The sequence below is a fragment of the Lepisosteus oculatus genome, chromosome 10 (assembly GCF_040954835.1).
Source record: "Lepisosteus oculatus isolate fLepOcu1 chromosome 10, fLepOcu1.hap2, whole genome shotgun sequence".
Classification (NCBI taxonomy): Eukaryota; Metazoa; Chordata; class Actinopteri; order Semionotiformes; family Lepisosteidae; genus Lepisosteus; species Lepisosteus oculatus.
In genome coordinates, this window is record NC_090705.1 from 10,654,119 (window position 1) to 10,674,683 (window position 20,565).

At 42.1% G+C, this 20,565-nt stretch overlaps 1 protein-coding gene across 2 annotated transcripts; it reads left to right on the top strand.

The window, feature by feature from the left end:
* Positions 1 to 1,216: 1,216 nt before the first annotated feature.
* LOC107078660 (collagen alpha-2(VI) chain-like) lies at positions 1,217 to 20,369 on the top strand. 2 transcript variants are annotated; one of them, XM_069194903.1, is made up of 30 exons: positions 1,236 to 1,294; positions 2,455 to 2,491; positions 3,203 to 3,380; positions 4,688 to 5,283; positions 5,997 to 6,017; positions 6,360 to 6,425; positions 6,529 to 6,582; positions 6,963 to 7,007; positions 7,107 to 7,133; positions 7,223 to 7,249; positions 7,886 to 7,930; positions 8,060 to 8,113; positions 8,717 to 8,779; positions 9,631 to 9,693; positions 9,789 to 9,842; positions 9,940 to 9,975; positions 11,660 to 11,722; positions 11,821 to 11,883; positions 12,874 to 12,936; positions 13,495 to 13,557; positions 14,005 to 14,055; positions 14,149 to 14,184; positions 14,690 to 14,752; positions 16,295 to 16,357; positions 16,819 to 16,854; positions 16,944 to 16,989; positions 17,293 to 17,445; positions 18,324 to 18,770; positions 18,863 to 18,901; positions 19,733 to 20,369. In XM_069194903.1, exons 3-30 carry the CDS (start codon positions 3,269 to 3,271, stop codon positions 20,338 to 20,340), a joined length of 3,057 nt encoding a protein of 1,018 aa, XP_069051004.1. In that variant the 5' UTR covers positions 1,236 to 1,294; positions 2,455 to 2,491; positions 3,203 to 3,268; the 3' UTR covers positions 20,341 to 20,369. The 2 variants fall into 2 exon arrangements, with proteins under 2 accessions (XP_069051005.1, XP_069051004.1); XM_069194904.1 differs by lacking the exon at positions 2,455 to 2,491 and having other exon boundaries at positions 1,217 to 1,294.
* The last annotated feature ends 196 nt before the right edge of the window (positions 20,370 to 20,565 follow it).

Below are 20,565 nucleotides of genomic sequence, written 5' to 3' on the forward strand. Positions count from 1 at the left end.
ATATAGCGCTTTTCTGGACTCTCCACTCAAAGTGCTTTACAGGTAATGGGGACTCCCCTCCACCACCACCAATGTGCAGCCCCACCTGGATGGTGCGACAGCAGCCATAGTGCGCCAGAACGCTCACCACACACCAGCTATCAGTGGGGAGGAGAGCAGAGTGATGAAGCCAGTTCATAGATGGGGATTATTAGGAGGCCATGATTGGTAAAGGCCAACACACCAGGGTAACACCCCTACTCTTTTAGAGAAACACCCTGGGATGTTTTAAAGACCACAGAGAGTCAAGATTTCAGTTTTACATCTCATTCGAAGGAAAGCACCTTTTTACATTATTGTGTCCCCGTCACTACACTGGGGCATTAGGACCCACACAGACCACAAGGTGAGCGCCTCCTACTGGCCCCACTAACACCTCTTCCAGCAGCAACCTTAGTTTTTCCCAGGAGGTCTCCCAACTGGGTACTGGTTGTCAGTTGTGAGCTGCAGGATGATAAAGAATGTTGTTTGTAAAACTGATATTATTAAAGCAAAACCAGCTTTAAGAGTAAACTATTGAATGGAGCATCCCGTAAATGTCTAAAGCATGCAGTGACCATTTCTAAATCCCTTTATAATACTCCAGGAGTGCCAACACCAAGTGTCAATCAAAGGTGTTTTTAAAAAAAAAACACTTTATTTAGTAATAGAAGTATTTTTCAGTTTCTTAAGAAACCTTAGAATCCTATATATATCTAAGAAATTAATGAATTCTTTAAATGATGACTCAGGTTAGAAACACAATTAGAAAACATTAGAATTCCCTCCAGGAATTCACTATCCATTAATAGTCATTTGATTTCTTACTTTGGGATGAGAATTTGAGCCACATTTTATCTGATTACTTGTATCAAATGCTCACATCTTATCAGTTTATCATTTATCTTGAAATGTACCCACCCATTCACTGTTAGAAAGTAGCTTATTCCTGTCAACAATTAATTACATAAATAAGCAATGTTTTTCTTTCATGGTGACAACCAAATAAATGTACAATGATGAATATAGCATGTGTATCGAGAAATGAGTTTTAAGGATTGACCAGAATGTGATGTCCAGCAGTAGAACACATGTTCTACGTGCAGTAGGACAAATGGCCATTTGGATTCGTTTGGATTTCTGATCCTGATACCCAACAGGCCCTGACAAGTCAAGTTAACATACCACTGCTTTCTTGCTTTGAGTGGTAGTAGGTGTGGAGACAGCATTGGATCATTTCATATATGCCTGCTCATTTGAAACTCTCTTGCTGTGGGTAAGTGAGAACATTTTTCTTTACGTTGCATGTTTAAGGCTTGTTACTTTAAAGAAAAAAAGGAGTGCAAATCGAGATGAGGTTTTTCTGGGAATCGCCCAAGAAAGTGTACTTCATTTTCCTTCACTACTCTTTTTATAATCTTTTTTTTTAAGGTGGGGATAAAAAATGTAATGTTCTGCTTTATTTTTTACCAGCTGATTGTGCTGCTCAAGCTGCATCCTAGCAGAGCTTTAATATATTCACATGTATTTTATTGGATTCACAGGGGTGTTAGATTTTCACTGAACTTTGTTTGAGAATGAAAACCCACTTTTCATTCACTAAATGTCAGTGACGTTAGGAAACAATGATTAGTTGATTATGTGCACTTTTCTGCTTTTCTTTTCTATATCAAATGGAAATTTTTAAAACCCGCTGCCTTCATTTGGCAAAAACGGATTTTAAAGTTTCTTGAACGTGTGTTTTGATGCAGTTTGCTGGAGCGTAACTCTTTAGTGATGTTTAACTGTGTCACATTGGTGCCTTTTTCTGCATTTTCAAGGGTCTAGCAATGTATCTTTTTTTCTCTAAACTTTGAAGCTTTTAAAGAGTAGAAACTATACTCCAACTCTGTCGATGTACCTATGAACAGCCTCAGGTATTACAAAAATAAAGACACACCCTCCAGTTTGCAGCAACAGATCAGGTTTTTTTTTAGTTTCATATCAGGATAAAATGTAGGTTCTGAAGATTGAATTACATAAAGCACAGGATGCCTAATTTTCTCATGAATGAATCAAGGGAACAGGTATTTTTAGTACCCTGTAATTTTTTATTAGAATCATAACCATGCTAAATCTATCTTTGGTGAAAAAATAAAAAAATGCATATATAAAGCACTCTTTGTAAATGGAAACCACATTTTATTTCTTATTTTTTTAAAAATTATAAATGTCTCATATTAACGGAGCTTAAATTTCTAAATATTTGGTTTCTTTATCATTTTTCATAATTCCCATTTTATTTTCTTGTTTATGATCACCCCTTGCTGATCATGGTGGCACAGTAGTTAGTATTGCTACCTTGCAGCACCTGGGCCCTAGGTTCAATTCCAGATCTGGGGTGCTGTCTGTGTGGAGTTTGCATGTTCTCCCTGTGTTCTTGTGGTTTTCCTCCAGGTGCTCCAGTTTCCTCCCACAGTCCAAAGACATACTGGTAGGTTAATTGGTTTCGGGTAAATTAGGCCCTCGCGTTTGCCTGTGTGTCTGCCCTGTAATAAACTGACATATTGTCTAGGGTACCCCACCTTGAACCCCTTGCTTGCTGGGATAGACTCCAGATCCCCCACAACCCTGAATTGGAAGAAGTGGTTAGGAAACAGCAGGAAGTGGATGGATAATGTCTTATTTACTTTGCAGTTGAAGACTGTTGAAGTTGAAGAAGGCTTTTTTCAAGTCTGATGTCATAATTCCATTTGTCTTCTTCTCATTTCTCTTTTCATGTCAATTGTCAATGTACCCTTGATGAATGGATTTTAAAATATAAATTTAGAACTTTAAAATAACATTTTAAAACAGCGATGCACTGTTAAACACTGGGTACATTTAAATGCAAAAAGTGCAGCATTATCTTAGTAATCAAAAAAACATTTCCCAGGGCTGAAAAACAATTTTATTTAAAAAAAATCTTTGTTTCGTGCAATGTCAAGCTCTGTTAGTCATGCGATACATAAAACACGCTGTAAGGAGCTTAGCTTCGGGTCATCAAGCAGTAATGAGGTGCTGAATAGTTTAAGCTAACCATGATAGATCATGAACAATGAACGATGTCAACATTTTTTAGAAAAAAATCCAGTATATTTATGTGCAGTAACTATTGTCAGGTCAGTACAGTGTTTCTCACAGTTCAAAACATCCTTTTCCGCAGCCTGGATTAGGCCACTGGTAAAGGATACATCACGCCAGGGACAACAGAGATACCAGCTCTGTCTGTATGTTCATCATGAAAGACCTTCTCAAGACTGCCTTCCTGCTGTGGACACTGCAATTGTCCGTGCAAGATCCAGCTGCTGAAAACCTGGTCTTAAGACCAGGAAATGTCAATGGTGAGGAATTATTAACCACAGGAGCATGTAGAACCTCTTAAAATCGAAGGCACCAATCCAGTATTTCTAAAAATGAAAAGTAGAGTAGAGAATAGAGAAGCCTTTCTCTCCCCCAGTCAATTTTAAAACACAATAGTGCATGAAGTATGCACTGTTGATAAGCTGTTTTCTGCACTGACATAATGCACAGTTAATAAATCTGATTGCCCCTTTGAAATTTGAATATTTTCACTGACCATAATATGTTTCTGCTGTTCTACTGATGTTATCCTAATTATTTGTGTACAGTAATGTGCAAGTGGATTAAAATCTGTGATTTTTGATAAGTGATCCATAAAACTTCAAAACCCTGTAGTTGAAAACCCTGTAAAATGAAAAAATGAGCTAATTCCCATGTTTCCTGTAGGGCAATACAAAACCAGAGGTAAAGAGCATGGGATTTCTTTTTAGATAAATTGTTTTTAGGAAAAATAACTCTTATTTGTTTTGCCCAAGCGAGCTAGAGCTTGCAGTCCTGGTCTTCAGTTTCCTCAGAAAATGAGCGTATTCCCACAAGGAAATGCATTCCTTCTGGGGCTGTTTGGACTCGCTTGGCCCAGTTCTCCCAGCCTCCCCCTATGAACTAACGGGTGTTTTATTCCTTAGGCCACACTACTTAAACCCTGCTCTGCACTGAGACAGAGTTCTGTCATTGAGCTACCTTCTGTACCGGGTACTGCACTCAGCATTACTAACCTGCCTCCCCGAAGTACACTCGGCCTGATCCTGCCCAGAGGATTCCCAGTCTGTCCTGACCCTCTTCTGTTCATCAGCACTGGACCAGTGGCACGGTTCCCTGCCAGTATTTCTGTACAGCGGTGCAGCCACCTGTCTCCATCTGCCCTGCCAGCTGCGTTTGCCTTCCCCTTCCCTCCGAACCCCGTCTCCATTCAGCTTCCACGTTCTCTGCCAGCTTCTGTCCACCAGCCCAGTTCGGCTATCTCCGCCTGCCTCCGACTCCCTCCGAGCCCTCACTAGGCTATTGCACTTGGGTCATCAGCTAGCCACGTGGCAACACTGTTGGGTCACTTTAATGTTATTTTACTCCCTTATCCTATTAGATTAAAAATGTACCAGTTTCGTTACCTTACAATATGTCTTATGTAATTTTTAATTAGCTGTAAAATGAATTGCAGGGTTGGATCGTGCCTGAAATGAATGCTTTTCTGCGTGTGCTCGAATGTTGTTGAATTCTGGCCCTTTTGCTCCCTTTTGTGCTCCCTGCCGTCAGTCTCATGCCAGTGTCCCTGCCCCTCGCTCTCCTGCAGGAATGCAGGACTGCCCCATCAACGTGTACTTCACCATCGACACTTCGGAGAGCGTCGCCCTCAAAGAGTACCCATGGGGCAGCCAGGTCGAGGAGCTGAAGGTCTTCCTGAGGATGTTTGTGCAGAAGCTGCAGTCCACCACCCTGCTAGCCAAGCAGGTCCAGTGGTCCTATGGCGGGCTGCACTTCTCTGACCGGGTGGAAGTCTTCAGTCAGGTCACCAGCGAAGCTTCCATCTTCCTGGCCAGGGTGAACGCTATTAGCTACATCGGCAGGGGGACCTTCATCGACTGCGCCTTGAGGAACATGACCGAGCAGGTGCAGAGAGGAATGCTGGGAAGCAGGCATCGCCTGCAGTTTGCCGTGGTCCTGACGGACGGCCACATCACAGGAAGCCCCTGTGGAGGGGTCCAGCAAGCCGCGGAGGCCGCCAAGGCTGCTGGGATCAAGATCTTCGTCGTGGCGACCAGCTCTGACACGATGGAGAACGAGCTCAAGCACATCGCGAGTTCTCCTGTCGAGCTTTACCGCAAGGACTACTTAGCCTTCCCAAGTACCTCCCGGGAGTCTGCAGTCAACAGGATCACTGATGCAATGGCAAGTAATGTGTGTCCAGGAACAGGAGGGTGAGAGCATGCACACACATGCAAAGCACACAGATTCAAATTTACAGATTCATGCTTCATTATCCTGAACGGTGAGCTACAGTGTTACCAAAGCAGATACAATTAACACAACATTTTCAGTACAAACAGTACATACATCACATGAAACATACTGTACAACTTTATTAAGAGACATACAGCCATCCGTTCCTCAGGCTGTGACAGTTAAATGTATTTGGCTGCTTCAAATTGCACTTACAGACTGTTGTGGCAGCCAGGCGACATTAGAAATACGTGTTTTTGCAATGTGAAGGAGAGATCAGATGTGCTCCAGTTTTCAGTTTCTCTTTCAATTCAGAAATCCTCAGTGTCTGAATGTGACACTGCACGGCACAGATTCTGTTCTCCCATCCCTCCATTTTCTAACTGCTTCCTCCAGTTCAGGGTCACAGGGGAGCCAGAGCCTATCCCAGCAAGCACCGGGCTCAAGGCAGGATACACCCTGGACAGGATGCCAGTCCAATGGAGGGTACACACAGATACAAACACACACACACTCACACCAGGGACAATTACTCAGAAGTCAATGAACCCACCAGTATGTCCACCAGCATGGACTGGGCGAGGAAACCAAAGACAGGGAGAATATTATTGCTTCCTTCTGGTGCTCTAACTGGAATAATGTCTTTTTGTCCCCCACTTTAGGTGAAAGAAGGTGAATATGAGGTGAGAAAATGTTCTTATACCCTGAGACCTACAGTACCAACCCTTTACAACAGTATTGTGTATTTGCATCCTGGGAGGCAATGCTAGCAGGACAAGCAGTTTCTCTCTCTGTGTTGTAGCCCTTGCCGCTGAGGTAGTTTGCCCCAACAATTAAAACAAATTGCTCTTTATAAGAAAGGTATCTCCTTTGTTAAAAACTAACTGGAATTGCCAAGAATCCTTGTAAGGAAATCGAATCTAACAGATCATTTCTATGTCATGCAGCTCAATTGTATAATCAGCCCCTATTGCTTTCGCTTGAACACAGACTCATTTATTGGTACTTTTCATGTTTATTCTTAGTGTGTAGAACAAGGGTGCCTGAGAAGTGAAGGACCACATGGCCCTAAAGGATCGAAGGGTGTAAAGGTGAGAATAAGAATAATAAACTTGTTTTTTTATTTCTATTTTGCAGTTTCATTTGAGCTGTCAATTGATATATATATATATGTTTTCTGATTAATTTTTCCAGGGTGCTAAAGGAAGCATTGGTCCTGTGGGTGATGCAGGGGCCCTAGGACACAGGGTGAGATCAATTGTACCTTTTTGAGTAGAGCACTGTGTTGTCATGAGCTGCTGGGCTGCTGCCTTGATTCACTGATGTGATAGAGTCGGTAGAGGGACGGACCCGTTACCTCTTAAGAATCTGCAGCAACCTGTGATTCAAAATGTAAGAGAATTAAACTGGAAAGGAAAGCTGTTTTGAAAATGAGAAAGATTTAAAAAAAATAAAATGTTCGCACTTTTTGCACTTTTTGTACTCAGTTTCAAAGGATTCAGATATTAAACCATGCTGTCAATTGAAAACTTTCCATTTAAACTTAAACTTAATAACAAACTTATTATATTTAGTTTTACTAAATATCTTAAAAGCTGCATTAATGATTTTCATCAATTTTGTTTCAGGGAGATCCTGGAGTAGAAGGTCCTATAGGTTTGCCTGGGCCTAAGGTATGTATGACTTATATGGCTTAGAAAATGGATATAATACAACAATTATAGACTGGTTAAATTAATTTGTTTTTGACTCTTTCACCATTCAATTTTCAGGGGAATCCTGGCCTTAAAGGAGAAAAGGTAAGGTATAAATTTTATTGTATAATATTTCATAATATTAAACCGTTTGAAATGTAACCTATATATTGTTTCTTTATTTATTTTCACAGGGAGATATTGGTACTCCAGGCTTGAAGGTAAGTTTGTTTTAATACATATAACATTTCCTTAAAACTATAGGAAAGCGCATCCTAAACTCTCTTTGCAAATGTAGAATTGTATGAGTGGTGAAATATGGTATTAGTGACAGGCAGGAGAGACGGAGAGCATTTATACAATAGTTTATTTGCTCCATTAATGGATAGTCTCACAAACGTATATGACTATACTGTGCTCTTTGAAACAAAACGATACAAGTAATAAAAACACCTTGAAAATTCTGCAAGGCACTGATAGTATTAAGTACCCAATTTGAAATAAAAATGTATCTTTTGTGCTAAAACGCTCTCCTATGCAGCGAAACTGGCAAGAGTAAAAATAATTTTGTAGTGTCGTTTGGCATTTATCCTGCTGAAGATGTTACTGGAACAAGATATGTTCTCTGTAGTACATTTTTCAGTCTTATTAGTTAAGTGTCCAAAGCCCTGCACGTTATGATACACTGCTGTCTCGTTTTTAAAATCGCAACTACCAGTATTGTATTTGAAAAGTATGTTTTTCGTATTGCTATCTTTTGTGCAAGCAACGAAAAGAAAACAATACCCTGGATTCCTTGTTCTGTAGCGTCCATCTTATTGTTCGAACGAGTTTTAAGTTCGTTTAATCTTTTCAAGGGACAACCTGGAGCACCTGGGTACAACGGTGTTGACGGTGTGAAGGTAATAAATATTTTATTAATCATTGTTCGTATTTTAAAAACATATTATCGCCATTTTTATGTTTTCCTATTCTCCTATGCTGAAGCATTCAAAAACACTGCTAATTGTTTTTCTTTGTTCTGTTCAAAGGGGAAGCTCGGTACAATTGGTACTCCTGGATGCAAAGGAGACCCTGGTATGCAGGTAAAATTGAAATTCGTTAGATTAATGACTAATCTCATTGGATGTCCCCAGACAAATCAGTCCTATCCTGCTGATATTGAGCTATTGCAAATTACTGCATCTAATTCTTCAGAATATCAGACCAAGAAATCAGTTGATTTAGAGAAATTCTGAGATATTTGTCCATAGCTAAATCTGACACCTTCTAACAAACTGTATATTGATGTTTAGATACTGTACAAAGTTCCTGTGTCCGTTGAGTGTGCAGTGTAGTGGGTAAATATGTAATGTGCATTATACAAAACCACTTTAACAATACTCTGCGCCAAAAATATTAGTTTACTGGTCACTCTCCTCAGGTTCAAGAAGCTTTTTGTGGAACTGTGGCTGTGGGTATATTAGGAGGCTGAAGTCAATAACAATGGGGACAAAAACAGTAACAGTATACAATTAGATATGTAATAAAGAAATTAAAAGACCAAAAAACTATTATCTGTTCCATGGACATACAAAATTGGCTTGCATTTGTCTGAACCAAATCCACTCCTTCAGCATAGGGCAAGAAAAATGTTTCAGTGCCTAAGTTCACTTTTTATGACTTTTTTAACCTTCTGCTCCTGACAGGGAGATATTGGGCCACAAGGTGACTTTGGAATAAAGGGTGAGGCAGGAGAACCTGGAGAAAAGGTACACCAGAGACCATTCAGATCGAGCTGTTGACTCTTTCTGCTGTCTGGAATGGCCTTGGCAGTTGTTTTACTGAAGTTATTCCTGAGAGAAATGTCAGTAGTGATGTTCATCTACTATTTTGCCACCTTTCTGAAGAAAATCTAATACCCGCATCTGTCGATGGATATTTTGCTCCCTTCCAGCAACTATTTTGACAAAGAAGAAGATTACCTCATTTTGAATATCTTCAAGCCTGGTAACATTACAAAATCAATCTCTAACCGACCTGCTGTATTCATTTTCTGACCACTTCATCCAATTCAGGAGCCTTGTTAAGCAATGGGTATAAGGCAAAATACACCCTGGGCATTACGCCCGTCCATCACAGGGCACACAGACACTCACACACTCACACCACGGCCAACTTTACCAGAAACCAATTAACCTACCAGTCTCTGCGAGAGGAAATTACAGCACCCAAAGGAAACAAACATGGGGAGACCATACAAACTCCATACAGATGGCACAACAGCTCCGAAATTGAACCCAGGGCCTCAGCTCTCACTCTTTTATATAAATATAGACTTTAACTAGAAATGCAATGTAATTAAAGCTGACAAGTCACCAGAAACAAATGCACCTTGTTTTGGAAAGTATTAATGCCTACAGTATATCTATTTCAGCCACTCATATGTAAGTACTGCTCTAGTTCTCTTCGCTTTGCTCGTCGTGTGAATTTTGGTGATAAAATCCCAGAAGCATTTCCGTGTCAGAGTCACCAGTCAGAGCACCGGCAGTGGAGCTGGTAGGTGCTTCGCCCTTCGTCAGTTAATAATCTAGAATTATCTTTTCAAATATTTTCATCTCAGGGTGTCGCTGGACAGAGTGGCAGACCGGGACCCCAGGGCAGTAAGGGAGACAGTGGAGGAAAGGTAGAATTCGGCGTGTGCCTCAGTGTCACCCCTTCACACGAGATAATAATCCCCCAACAGTGCTGAGGAGATAAAGACTTCTGTCTGTTACACAGGGCCTCGTCGGTTACGTGGGAAATCCAGGTGTGCCGGGGCAAAAGGGACAAAAGGTAACTTTCATTATGAGGTCTATGTTTAGAATTAAACATTTTCTGTCAGTCAAAATAAATATACTTTACTACCATCAATCCTTATTTTCATTATCAGGGAACGCTGGGGCTTCCTGGTGATTCAGGCGATATTGTAAGTAATCTTTTACTTTCATTTACTTTCTTTTTCCCATGGGGGGTACAAAACTCGAAACCTATAACGATTATCGGTAAATAGGTCAATAGCAATGTCTGTGCTCTAGAATGTCTAACTATCTTGCATCCTTCACCTTCAGAAGGTCACTGTTATGAAATATACAATACTCCCTCACAATTGTTGGAGACCTAAATCCTGTAGCACACTATGCACAGCCAAATTATTTATATATACTCCTACTTTATTTAGAATCAAGCTTCTTTGTGTAATGAGATCTCCCTTGTCAAGTAAATCAAGTACTATTTTAGCCATATCTGAAAACCAAGACATAACGAACTGAGACTCATTATGTTGACTCAAAGTCACATCTTCTACTGTCCTAACGATATCTTCCTAGTAACTAGATTTTAGATCCTCAAGTCCTTGGTGCACCAGTCCAGAACATTCTGTAGGTCACCATTAAATTACCAGTTTCTAAAGTAATTGACAATTAAATGGGTGTTTTGGTAAATCAAGTAATTTAGAGATTATCTATGACTAAATGCACTTCATCCATCAAGGACAGTGAATATTTTAACTTTTAATTGCTTGATTCATCAACATCTTAAAAGTGTTATCTCTCCTTAGCGACAGGTGACCTGTGGCTCTGTCCTACCGGACCATCATTGCTGACCAAATGCTTCTTTTATGATTACTAGGAGGAAACTGTTGAAAGGAAAGAAATATCACTCACCCTGTCCTGATATGAGAAAAGAGACACTATAGGGATAATATGGGAATCTTTGAAATGTAATGCACAGGTTTAAAGCTTTCCCAGAGGTTCAAACATTTATTTTGTGTAAGAGGGTATGATGTTTTGTAAAATACAGCAGAAAAAAAGCATACAGTTTAACCTCTAAGCTTTTAGCTTTAGCACTTCTCTTCAAAAGTCCATCTTTTTTATCCAGTTTTGCAATCTATTTAATGCAAAGTTAAGCCCTTACTATCTCGATGAAGTCCAGAAGTAATAGAAACTACCTGCTCATTGATTCCTGGTGTACAAATACAGAACTACGAATTATAGTAGTTGGCTGAACTCTGTCCTAGATAAAAGCTCAAATAACCTGTTTCCAAGAAAGCACATGAGAGAAATCAGTTTGTATTCTCTGGAGAGAACTGTTGCGGTTAAAGTTTGTTTTTGTTAACTATCACTGAATCTGTCTTTCTTTGATAACATGACAAGATAAGAACACTTACAAATGAGTTGGAGACATTCAGCTCATCAGGGTCTTTTGCTTTTTTTCAGAAGCTAATTTATTCCTATATTATCTAGTGGACTCTTGATAGAAGTCAGGGTATGCAATTCAGCAACACGGAGCATAGGTTACAAGTGGAAATTATTCTAAACCTGAGACCTGGAGGCATGTCTTTACACACAGGGTGGTTGGGGATATGAAACAAGGTAGTCAGCCATGTTGCTGAATCTGGTGCTCTGTTTTACTACCAGAAATGACTGGATGAGTTCCTTGGATCAATGAACTACAAACTACTAAACAATCAAGATAGGCCAAACGACCATCTGTATTTTTGTAACTGCTCTTATGTTGTTACAGTTAAATAAGCTCTGGGCCGAAGTGCCTGTTGCTCTGCTAAAACGCCTTTTAGAGGCACTGTTGTTGACCTGCTGAACTTGAATTCTCAGGGCACGAGAGGTGACAGTGGAGCAACTGGACCACGGGGTACAACCGGAGGCAAAGGAGATAAGGTACAGTACATAATTTTGAAAGTGGTTGCAGGCTGATTTCTCTTTGCTTGTTTGAAATCGTAAAGACTAAAAGCCTTTGATTATGTCATGTGTTTTAGGGAGAATTAGGCCCTGAGGGTGAGAGGGGACTACCTGGTAAACTAGGAGATAAGGGAGTCTCGGTGAGTGAGTTTGGATTCCAACCATAATCGACCACAGTGAGGTAAATTAATATTGACCCTCCCAGTGTCATTTGCCAGCTTGTTGACGTGAAATACACAATGCAGCCCACAGGTTTTGATTCTTTCCTTATCAACACAGAAACTGTGCTGGAACATTTAAAGTTAACTTACTGTAAGATCTTTGAAAAGAAAAAAACAAAAATACTCATGCATGAAATATCGCCACTCTGGAACTAGGCCATGCCATCAGTCCACTGTAACCAGAATTCCTCAAAAAGACCGAAGATGCAAAAGGGTTTGCGCAAGTGCTGCTGGTGCGACAAGAGTAACTTTCCCTGCCCCTGCTGGGTCTTGGTCACTCATGGGCTCCACGCAAACCCCAGAGCCTCCTCCTGGACAGTGGGGGATTGAAATCACTGCTCCTCTGTAACAGCAGTTTTACACTGCCTAGATTTCGGAGGCAGGTCTCATCACCTCTGTTCCCCCTCAGCGTGCTGAGCCCTGTTGCGCTGGATTTGGCCGGGCTTAGGACAGCAGGGGGAGTTTCCATAGCAACAGCAACCCTTGTGACCTTTCGCCGCGACCTGCCAGGCACCTGTGAGCTTCTGAACCGAATTCTGTGGGCTTACAGTGAAATTGTAAGAGACAGATGCATTACTTACCTCTCCCAGGCTGTTGGTATTCAAGAGTGGTAAAACTGAGTTGATAGGAATGGTTCCAAACAAGAGGAGGCCCATTTGGCCCACCCAGAACAATTGGGTTTTAGTAAACCTCAGAACTGTCAAGCACTGTCCACAACCCTTATAACAATCAGCACTTCTGGACTGGAGCGGGGAACAAAGCAAAAAATAATCATTGGCCCCACATTTGAAAACAATAAGCTGGGATGAAAAAAACATCTGGCGGTTGTTAGTTTAAAGGCGTTGATATCAGTGATGACGTCGGGAGGCTCAAACACTAATTTAATTATTACTCTATCAATTTTCCCAGGGGCCTCCGGGTTTCCCAGGAGTTAGAGGTATAGCTGGAGAAAGTGGTGCTCCAGGACAGCGTGTGAGTAGTGAAAACCTCTTCTGTAAGTAAGGGTGTCGTTTCAATTCCAGCAGTTATACAAAAGAATGAAATGTTTGACTCACTGCACAGGTGTATTCTTACTGCTCTATGAGAAGGACTTTCCTAAACTTGCCGTCTTTCTGTACCTTAGCAGATGTACCTTAATTAGAGATCTTGCACACTTGACTTCAGGGAAAAACCCACAAACACTGATATACCAATAGCAGTGCAAATTCAGTGTGTTAAGACATGGAAGACCTTCAAATTGATCTGCTGTATCTCATTTTCTGTCAGTAGCACTTCTGGAGGAGGTTGTATGTTTTAAGACATTAAAATGCAAAGTTATAACATAGCACAGAAGTCATTTTTTAATGCAGTCGTGTGTCATACGTTCTACATCTCATTCAAGTGATCAAATCGTGATATTGCACTATACTGGACTCAGAATTCAAGTCAGTTTCACCTTCATGTTTTTCTTCTGATGGACAAATATACAGTAAGCTTCTCTTTGAGCTGTTTGAAGGATTTTATTAAACGCTGAATATCTGTCTTTGCTAGGGATCTCCTGGGGAGGAAGGTAATATAGGACCCAGAGGAGACACGGGGGCACCAGGCGCAAAGGTGAGTTCTGCGTGTTTCCACTGACTCCCCACACAGAGCGTGCAGTGGCAAGCCTGAGCCTTGCAGCCTTACATGCCCAAATCGCTTACAGAGCAAACACAATGGAAATAATGGGTTTCCTGTTGCGGGAAACCTCAGTAGCTTTCCCAGAGAGGCCACACACACAAAGAGAAATAAACGGGCAGAAAGAGATGGTCTTTTTCACTAAGTTCATTTGGATTTGCTATTCTGTTGTGATTTATAGTTATATTTATAGCTTAGGCTTCTGCATTGTGCAAGGCCTGAGGTGAAGTCATGCAGGTAAAGCAGCTGTCTGGGGATGCTCATTTTAATAGCCCAGTCCTCTGCTGTAGATTTTCTGCAATTTGAAATAACAGAGTCAACAGGACGCTTGCAAAGCCACGCACAGCATTAATAAAGCTGGGATTCCGCCTTTGTGTGTTTCAGGGGGATCAAGGAAAAGATGGGTACAATTTTGTGGGTCCCAGAGGAATACAGGTATGTTGAAATGGAAGTGTGAGATGTAAAATTGGTGATGTTTTGATGATGTTTTCTGCAGCTGAATAAGCCTCCTTTTCTGATTATTGTCAGGGAGACAGAGGGGATCCAGGCTCACCAGGACTGCAGGTGAGATGACAGAAAGAAATGTGCACCCATATTTCTAATTATCAAGCGGGAGTACCTGTCCTGTTCACAAAACACCTCTTCTGAAGTCTTCTCTGGTTCACATGAGCGGGTTTAGCTCCGAGGTGATTCACTGTTGAGCGGTAAGAGGCTAATTGAACTGACTGTTTCATTGTTCCCCAGAGGCTCTTAGGAGACACAGTGCCCTATTTCCTGCTTAGCACAGAGCTGGACATTTGCTCCCTGACAGTGCTGTCATTCCACCCTGGGCTTCTCGGGGCAGTGTGAGTGTGTTTGGTGAGGTGGGGGTGAGGGGTAGTACATTGCGACCTTTATTATTTTACCTTCATTCATAGAAATGGAACAAATCCCATGACAGAAACTACAACATGTAGTTTACTTTGAGCCTGAACTCTCCTGTTTGCAGGTGTGTGGAGAGAAAAACATGCCCGTCCAGCGGGTGTGTCATTCCTGCTCAAAGGCTGATGTAAATCAATCTGTGTTCCAGGGCTCCAGAGGGTACTATGGAGACAAGGGAGCCCAAGGACCCAAAGGAGCCCAGGGAGAGCCAGTAAGTGACAGGCTGGTGCTGGAGGGGCGGAGCAGACACACCGATTGACGGTTCTGTTCACAATGTCTCCTGTTACGCTACGATGCACATCCCCCGGAAGACATTGACATCACCTGCTGCATTCTTAGTTTCTTATTGTTGTTTGAAGCTGTGAAGAGTTTATTAACCTTTGTAATATGCAAAGAAACACACACCTGCTGAACACTGGGATTTATAGGCTTAAGCTTATTGCATAAATTACCTTTTTATATTTATTTGATGGGTAATTGCTTTCACATATTTCATATCCTATAAGAAGCAAAACATACTTTTTGGATCAGCTCAGTTATTTCAAATGCCGGGGCATGCTGTGAGTGCATCTCAAAGGGTAAAAGTCTGGGTTTGGCTGCGTATACCTTTGATGAAATAATCGCATGTTGTCAGTGACGCACCATCAGATTCTCTGTGCAGTCATCTGAGCCCTTGTTGCAGCTGCTTTCAGGGCTGTTCTGAGTTCACATTTGTTTCAGTGTAACATGCCTGTTTGTTCTGGAGGGTGACATGGCTAGACGAAGATTTTTTACCTTTTTCTCCTATTTAACTCCTTGGTGGCATGAGGTGTATGTTTTGGGTCACTGCCATTCTACATGGTGCAGTGCCACCCAATAGGTGTGGAAGCATTTTCTTCTACGTCAGCAGACTAACTGCTTCTATAAACATCAGATGTCATTCGGCTGCTGTCATCATTAGTTACATCAACATTAAAGATCAGTGATCTAGTTCCAGAGGTGACCATATATACCAAAGGAAAGACATCAGCTCCACCAGGCTTCACAGAATAGTCTGTCTGTAAAACATTTAAAAATTCTGCTGGTTTATCTCCACACTTCCAACCAATTATAAACTGGGAAATTCCGATCAGTTCATGGTGCTGATGGGAGGTTTACATCCTGCGGTGTAGACTGTAAATTCTGCTTCAACGCAAGGTTGTTTAGGGTTTTCTTTGACTTGTTATTTCTTTTACTTGATGTTTTGTGCAGTTCTGCACTCATGTTAAACAGGTTATTTTAAATCCAGCCCTTTGAACCGGCTAGAGCCCAGAACAATATACCGCAGTGGTTGAGGTACAGCCAAACCACAGCTGGCTCATCACTGAGTCGCAGAGAATTGCCAGTGAGCTTATGGTCAATTTGTTTCTTGGTTTTTCCAAGGAAAAGAAAGAATATTGTGTGGTACCACGTACAATAATGAACAAACAATAACCATCATCATGGCATGAAAGACGTGGTACCTAAACAAACTGTATTAATCCAAAAATAATATAAAAACAGGAATAAAGGAGTAGAAAAAAGGAAACCAGAGATTTGGGAGAGATAAGCAAAGGAAAAAGAGAAAAGAAAGAAAAAAGTAGTGAAAAGACAGAAGAGGGAAGCCACAGTCTTCAAGGTCTTTCTGTCTGGGCCGAGCTGCAAGCTCTTAAAGCAGTTTAAAAATGGCCGCCAGGCAGAATACGGTTTTGCAGTTGAGTCACAGAGGGAAAACCTCATTCTTTCTTGGCCACAGGGGGAGCCAGGGCCTGAAGGCGAGCCGGGAGACAGAGGTGTGCGGGGTCAACCCGGGCCACCGGTGAGTCTCCTCTCCGAAACACAGCAGAGGACCCCCTTCCAAAGGGGCCAGCAATGTAGCAGAGTTGTCATTATAAATTAGGTCCGGTTTTACTGAATGGATCGAACCCATGAATGAAAAGTTATTCTGAGTTGTGCGTGAGTTTTTCTGAGGCGATGAGTGAGACGTTGCCGTTGAGCATCTATGATTAGACTCTTAGCCGTTACAGCTTTCCATGTGGCGTTATCTACAAATGTTTCCTATCATTAACAGCGCCATTTTGATTTGCAGAAAATGCAGTCCAGTCTGGATGTTGTATGTGTTCCTGAAAGTATTTTCGATCCGTCTGTCACAACTAATAATTGCAGCACCAACCAGTCCTTATAGCTTAGAGTGCTTAATTATTCACGACAAAGCACGCCATGTATGTTTAAATCTTTGTGTACCCAATAAACTTTTTGATCGTGTTCGATGTATCCTAGGGTGTGCCGGGCACTCGGGGACACTCTGGTTTAACGGTGAGTTTCACTTCTTGCAAATACCATCCTGTTCAAAGACGCATTGTATCGAGCTTCACCCATGTGACCCCTCTGCATTCTCTCACCAGGACTGTGAAATAATGGGTTATGTCAGGGAGACATGCGGCTGTTGCGGTGAGACTTTTTTTCCCCTCGTCTTCACAGACTGGCCCCATCTTAAAAGTAATCTATCGTGTTATTTTTAAAGCTTTTGTCTTACAAATAATACAAGAATTCTCATTTTTGTTAGTGTATCTGTTAGATACTGTGTGAAAGTTTGCAGAAATACAGTCCAGAAACACGGAGCTTGTTACAGGTTATATAATACGCTGTGGGAGCCTGGTGTTAGTGATGAAAACCTGAACTGGTAATGATAAAAGGGATACATTATTTATGTTGAAGGTAAAAGTTGTACACTCCTTTTTTTTCCTCCAACAGACTGTGAAAAACTATGCCGGCCTCTGGATCTTGTGTTTGTTATTGACAGCTCTGAAAGCATTGGGAAAACGAACTTCAGCCTTGCTAAAAACTTTGTCATCAGTGTTGCCAACCGACTAGGAAAAATGTCTAAGAATGTTTCTGACATTTCAGGTAAGGAGGTGGTCAGTTTCTTGTAAAATGTTGGGTTTATGCATGTTTGTCTTTTTATGCCCATGCTGGCAATTTTGTCAGCTGTGATCCGCTGTGTGGGGAACCCAACTGAACTTTGACGTGTACTGTCAAGGAGCTGTTACTACATCATATGTTTCAGTAAACATCTAAAACCTTGATTGAGCTGCACCTTACACAATGTTTTCATCAAAAACAAAGTCCTTCCTCATCCATTAATAAGAAACTAATTTTACGCTTACATTCCTTCAGAGAGTTTTTTCTATGAAGTTTCTGAGAAATTATATTCTCCATTCCTCATTATCCATTCATAAAATCCATTATAGAGTTTCCACAAAGTATCTCCTGTCATATTCTCAGACACTGGAAAGAAACTGAATTATTTTTAAACCTGTACGGTATTAAGTCAAAAGAAGAGAATGTGTGCAGTGTTTTTCTTATAGTATTAATAGTATTTCACAGCAATGAGAGAGGCATCCAACCACACATGTTTAATGAGAAACAGTCTAGGAATACCCTGGCCAACTCAACCCTACCCACCAAGCTCTGGCAGTGTGCAACCAGGTGGGAAATGCAGTTATGAGTCTCAGTGGGCTAATAACCTGGATCTGAACTGGTGAATCCTGGACTACAGGACTCGACAGAGTCTGAAAAATGTCTTTAATGTAGAAACTAAAAGTAGCTATAGAGCTCTGACAGAAAAAGGGCATTTCTGGTGACCAGAATTTTAAAATGCTAATGAAGGTGTTTGACAGTGGAATCAAAAGCACAGACAATTCTGGATTATTTGCACTGCTGTGGCGAAGCGTCACCTGTCACAGCACTAACCCGCCACTCTGACCTCTGCCCCATGCACTCAGGTTCCCGGCTGGGCGTGGTGCAGTACAGCCACCAGGGGGCCGTGCAGGCCATCCGGATGGACGACCCGGAAGTGACCTCGGTCGCCTCGTTCAAAGCCAAGGTCAAGGCGATGGAGTGGATCGCGGGCGGGACCTGGACTCCCTCGGCCCTGAAGTTCACGTACGAGCGGCTGATCGTGCCAGGGCGGCGGCCCGGCACCAAGGTGGTCGCTATCGTCATCACGGACGGCCGGTACGACCCGAAGGACGTGGACAACCTGGGAGCCCTCTGCGGGGGCGTGGAGGTGTACGCCATCGCCATCGGCGACATGTTCGACACCAGCGCCGAACGGCAGTCCTTGGAGAAAATCGCCTGCAACACAAGTGACAGAGTGAAGACTCTCAGCGTGTACGCCGAGCTGACCGCTGAAGAGTTTCTGGAGGAAATTGAACAAATCCTTTGCCCGGGTAAGTTCTTTCCTTCCTCTTCCATTGACTGGTTTTGTGTACATCCCGTGTTTTGACAGCTGTGTAACCACGCCTCATTTACAATATTTCAGAGCCGGATCATATCTGCCCAGACCTGAAGTGTGCCTCGGGTAAGAAACAGTGGAATTTCTCATGGCTTTTGGACATTTTCATTTTTTAATTGAGTCCGAAGAAATGTGACATTCTTGGAAATTGACTTGTCATGATTAATGTTCATTTTCATTTTGATGCTGAGATGTGGTGCAAAATTCATACTGTAAATCCATAAGTCTAAAACTTCACTTTTTTTCTTATGCTATAAGAATGATTTTTAAGTACACTTCTTGAAAAGTGTCCATTTTATTGATTTCATGTGCAGAGTTTTATAAAATCATGCAGGAACTGTAACATTTGGTGTTCCTGTTTCTTTAGACTTACTAAACTTTAGAAGTACTTTAGAATGTACCGCAGTTTTAACTTGGTTTTCAGAGGAATTGGTTCATGTCTTAAATTTGTCTTTATATCTAAGCTCATTGATCCATTACTCGTATATCCAATTCACTCACTTCAGTGAAAGATGCTTGAAATTTAAATGTGGATTTTTTTTTTTCATTGAAAGACTTCTCCACTCATTACCATCACGACTAATCTTCATTGCTCTCATTAGAGAACCCCGGGGGAATTCAAGGGTGTTTTGAAAACGACGGTAACCAGTCACGAACTACAGAAAAGTAAAACCAGCTGTTTTAAAACTGATGCTCCATCTGATGGAAGAAGAGATATTAAAAACACAACAAAGGAGTATTGGCTGTGATTTGATCTCTCTCGCCGTATTAAGTAATTGGAACGGCACTTAGTCATCAGAAAACATGCCCTAAAAGGATATTTTTTTCCAGCAAACATTCAAGCTGCGTTTGCACATTTCATACAATAGGCTGGTGTCATGCTCGTTGTCGTTGCAGGACTCAGCGTGGCTCCTCTCATCCAGCGGCCCGTGGACATCCTGTTCTTCGTCGACGGCTCGGAGCGAATGGGAGCCGACAACTTCGTGACCGCCCTGCGCTTCGTCGAGCAGATCTCCCAGGCGCTCCGGCTGGCGCCGAGGGAAACGGATCACCGGGGAGCGCGCCTGGCCGTGCTGCAGTACGGGGGCGAGCAGGAGCAGGACGTGCTCCTGGAGTTCTCCCACACGGCCGCCGGCGTGAGCTCCCTGGCCTCCCGGGCCGTGTACCGCGACTCCTCCTCCGCCCTGGGGAGCGCCATTCTCTTCGCCGTGAGCAGCCTGGTGAACGGCCGGGGCGGCCGCTTCCGGGAGATGCGCAAACACGCGGAGATCTCCTTCGTTTTTATCACGGATGGCGTGACCAGTGACGACAAGATGGACGAGAGCATCCGGGCGATGAGGGAGGCAAACGTAGTCGGCACCGCGGTTGCCGTCGGCTCCGATATTGACCACGGCCGGTTACTGCAGCTTGTTTTCAATGACAGCGCCTCGATCTTGCGTTTCGGGCGCTACAGTGACCTGATGTCTACAAGGGTAGTCAAACACATTGCACATCTTCTTGGCTAAATAAATCTTGATGTCCCTTTTACGGGCCAGGTTGTGTATGTCATATGTTCAGCATTCAAATACACAAATACTAATGTAAACATTGCAACACTAATGAAAGAACTGCCTCACTTCTTTCTATCTATGCATACAGTACATACCAGGTAATTATCCAAATCCGTTCACTGAAAAAAATTAAATCATTATACCTTTATTTACTTGGCAAAGCTTCATCTTAAATCTGTA

Excerpts from the sequence above, each read along its gene's own strand:
- LOC107078660 (XM_069194904.1), top strand. The coding sequence starts at position 3,269 with ATGTTCATCATGAAAGACCTTCTCAAGACTGCCTTCCTGCTGTGGACA. Across the intron at positions 7,250-7,885 it reads TTGGTACTCCAGGCTTGAAG|GGACAACCTGGAGCACCTGG; the intron begins GTAAGTTTGTTT and ends AATCTTTTCAAG. Across the intron at positions 16,358-16,818 it reads GGGGTCAACCCGGGCCACCG|GGTGTGCCGGGCACTCGGGG; the intron begins GTGAGTCTCCTC and ends GATGTATCCTAG.